General features: G+C 32.8%; 1 protein-coding gene across 1 annotated transcript; it reads left to right on the plus strand.

The window, feature by feature from the left end:
* The first annotated feature begins 1,058 nt into the window (after positions 1–1,058).
* On the plus strand, positions 1,059–2,596 carry LOC129288769 (transcription factor MYB1-like). Its single transcript, XM_054925501.1, has 3 exons — positions 1,059–1,191; positions 1,347–1,476; positions 1,815–2,596. Exons 1-3 carry the CDS (start codon positions 1,059–1,061, stop codon positions 2,446–2,448), a joined length of 897 nt encoding a protein of 298 aa, XP_054781476.1. The 3' UTR covers positions 2,449–2,596.
* Positions 2,597–3,303: the final 707 nt, after the last annotated feature.

Below are 3,303 nucleotides of genomic sequence, written 5' to 3' on the forward strand. Positions count from 1 at the left end.
ATATTTTTATTTTGTTTAGGGGTGCAAAATATCAAGAGTAGAAGGTGTAAAATTACAAATTTTATATGCCTTACTTGTAATTTTTCTCAATGTAAGAGGAGTGCATTTAATCAATAACTTGGTTATGATTTAATTTAAACTCTTATAAATGATAATCAAAATTGTTAGAAACGTCAATATATAATAAACACTAAGTGAACAATAATTTCTCACTCCAGTAAAACACATAAGGCATTTTGAACCAAATTATATTCTTAAATAAGTTAGTTAATTATCTTTGAATTGACATTATCTTTACATGTTTACCCCTATTTAATAGAGTATCTCATTTAAAGGTGATGGGATAAGTGGTTTATTTATTAAGGTTATTTAAAAAAATTATTAATTACACGTTTAAAAACTAAAAATAAGTTATATTTTAATATCTAACCTAAAAATATGGTTTATATTTTTTAAGAAAGGAAATGGATCCCAAAAAAAAAGTCTCCGGGAAGAAACACAGGCAGCTAGATGGTCCCTATAAGGCAAATGCAATTAAAACAAATGTTCTTTTTGGATTCTTCAATGTTTTCAATTAAATCCGGGTCCATTAGGTCTATTAACAATTGACGGTAGTGGACGTTTCAATTATTTAAAGCCCTAGCCTCCTTATGAGCATATGCTCTCTGCAGTTTTAAATGTCCCAGTTAAATAAGTAATTTAAAGTGATTAAAAAATTAATTATTTGTAAAAATAAGTGTGTTTGTTTTTTTTTAATATCCCTTTTAATCATTTACATTGAAACCATCTTTTAATAAGTGCAATCAATAATAATTTGATGAAAAAAAATACAAATTTTGAAGACATATAGTGAACTGAAGTTTTATATTTAAGACCAAAACAAACCTTTCAATTTGTTCGGGAAGTAGTTATATGTACATATTATATATATATATATATATATATATAACCGAAAGCTTGCTGGCAAAGATAACATCTTTCATTGCCCTGACACACACGCACACACATATATCACTGCTCTCTTATATATCCTTCAGTTCACGGAATAGAAAGAGAAGATGGGAAGGAGTCCTTGCTGTGCTAAGGAAGGTTTGAATAGAGGAGCATGGACAGCTGCTGAAGACAAGATTCTCATCGACTACATCAAGATTCATGGTGAAGGAAAATGGCGACACCTTCCCAAAAGAGCAGGTTTTTTAGGCATTATTTATGTGACTATATCTACCAAGATCCCATGCTTTTTATACATGTGTGTGTAAATTATTGAATTCGTTGGTTTGGAATTGTTCAGGTTTATGTGTATCGTCACCGGTAAATATCTGAAGGAGTTTTGTTATGATATGTAGGTCTCAAGAGATGTGGGAAGAGTTGTAGGCTGAGATGGTTAAATTATCTACGACCTGATGTCAAAAGAGGAAATATAACTCATGACGAAGAGGATCTCATCATCAGGCTTCACAATCTTCTTGGAAATAGGTCCTCTTTTGATCCCTCTTCAAGTATCAGTTCCTTTCGATAATCTAGGTTATGGCATATTCTGCTTTCAAGTTGCTGTAATAATATGTGTGACTTAAGAACTATCTTAAGCCATTCAAACTCGAAAGGAAATTAATAAGGATAGAGAGACAATCATTTAATATTAGAACAATCTTTGAATGACTTGTAATGAAATTTTGTTCGAATATACGTAGCTCTGGCATTTAATATGATGTATCAGGTGAATTGTCTCAGGGCGGCGCTAAACAAAGTAACAATATGTATGAAGGAGCAAAAATCAGCATTATTAACAATGAATTGCGTGTTTAATTTTATAGGTGGTCTTTGATAGCTGGACGACTACCAGGACGAACAGACAATGAAATAAAGAATTACTGGAACACCAACATCGTAAAGAAGCTTCAAAGTGGAAACTCAAAATCCCTCACCACTTCAAGTGGTGTTGAACCAAGTTCCTCATGTTTAGCCGGTCAAGACACCGACCCGGATCCAGAGCTTCCAAATAAAGGTCCATGCTTGATTCGAACCAAAGCAACAAGGTGCACCAAGGTGACACTCAGCGAAGAACTCCGACCATTAATGGCCGCAGCTTCTTCGAATCGTGATGGCATGAATGTTACCTGCGATCATGCGAAAATGCAGGCACCGCCTTTGGTGGATTCGGAGGGAATTACAAACAACCTGTTGGATTTCATGGCGGATTTTGAGATCGAAGAGACTATGTTTTCAGATCTTCTTCGGAATATGGATATTTCAGAACCATCTTGTTTTGAGAATAAAGTCGTTGCAGTGGAAGTAGACACTCACGCCGATCCTCAATGTTGTCATCGTTTGTCTCCTCTGATTTCGGATGAAACCTGCTTGAATGTTTCCGATTATTCAATGTTGCATGGCTCTGAGGATTTCCAATCAATGTCGGCTCTAATGGAGAATGAATTTGACTGGCTTTGAATTCCTCTAAAAAGCGCGCGCACGCGTGTATTATTACTATTTCGATCTTGTATATTGATAATGAAAAGCTCGATCTGGAAATGTCAAACTATAGATTTTTGTTCCATTTCCATTGTGGTTATTAGGTAACTAGGTTGCATTCTTTCTGATAGTGGTCAATGTTTCTTTCTCTGTAAAGGATAATTTCCGTTAATTGAATTTCAGAATGTGAATGCTGGTTATATACATAAAGAAAATGATGTTAAAATGAAACTAATCTCTCTCTTTTTTTAATACAATTATCCATTATTCATAGATAGAGCCCAGTAATATCACACTGGCAACAAAATCTCCCAACGAATATTTAATATAGCTGTATACTTGGGATTTAAACTCAAGACCACAGTTAACACAACCTTTTACTAGTTGAGATAACGTGGCTATTGGTTAAATGAAACTAATCTCTAATTTAGCAAATAGTATGTTCTTATAATTTAAATTCAAATGTTCTAAACAAACATATTAAGAATATAAATATAACATTTTAAAGATTTCGATCGATTGTTGATAAAAAAAGGTCTCTCCTCATATGCAAGTCCTAAATTTATTCAAAAATTTTTAACCAAATATCCTATAATAAAAATAAATTACACTAAATGAGTAGCTCAACTCCAGTTGTATTTCTTTTGTTGTTTTTTTCTTTACAAGTATCTTTCTATTAGAAATAATTTTGCTCGAGGCAATAAATATGAGCATCTCTTTTAATGAAAATTCAAACATTGGTTTCGCTATATTATAAAAAACTAGCCCCTTCTAGCTTTCGTTAGGCTCAAACCCCATTAGTTTACTCCAGTCTTATTTTTGTTTTAGTTTGAA

The sequence above is a fragment of the Prosopis cineraria genome, unplaced genomic scaffold (genome assembly GCF_029017545.1).
Source record: "Prosopis cineraria cultivar Desert tree isolate PC_DT_omini unplaced genomic scaffold, ASM2901754v1 PC12, whole genome shotgun sequence".
Lineage (NCBI taxonomy): Eukaryota > Viridiplantae > Streptophyta > Magnoliopsida > Fabales > Fabaceae > Prosopis > Prosopis cineraria.

Bases quoted from the DNA above. Each gene is read 5' to 3' on its own strand.
- LOC129288769 (XM_054925501.1), top strand. From the start codon at position 1,059: ATGGGAAGGAGTCCTTGCTGTGCTAAGGAAGGTTTGAATAGAGGAGCA. The intron at 1,192-1,346 runs GTTTTTTAGGCA...TATGATATGTAG, and splicing joins ACACCTTCCCAAAAGAGCAG to GTCTCAAGAGATGTGGGAAG. The intron at 1,477-1,814 runs GTCCTCTTTTGA...TTAATTTTATAG, and splicing joins CACAATCTTCTTGGAAATAG to GTGGTCTTTGATAGCTGGAC.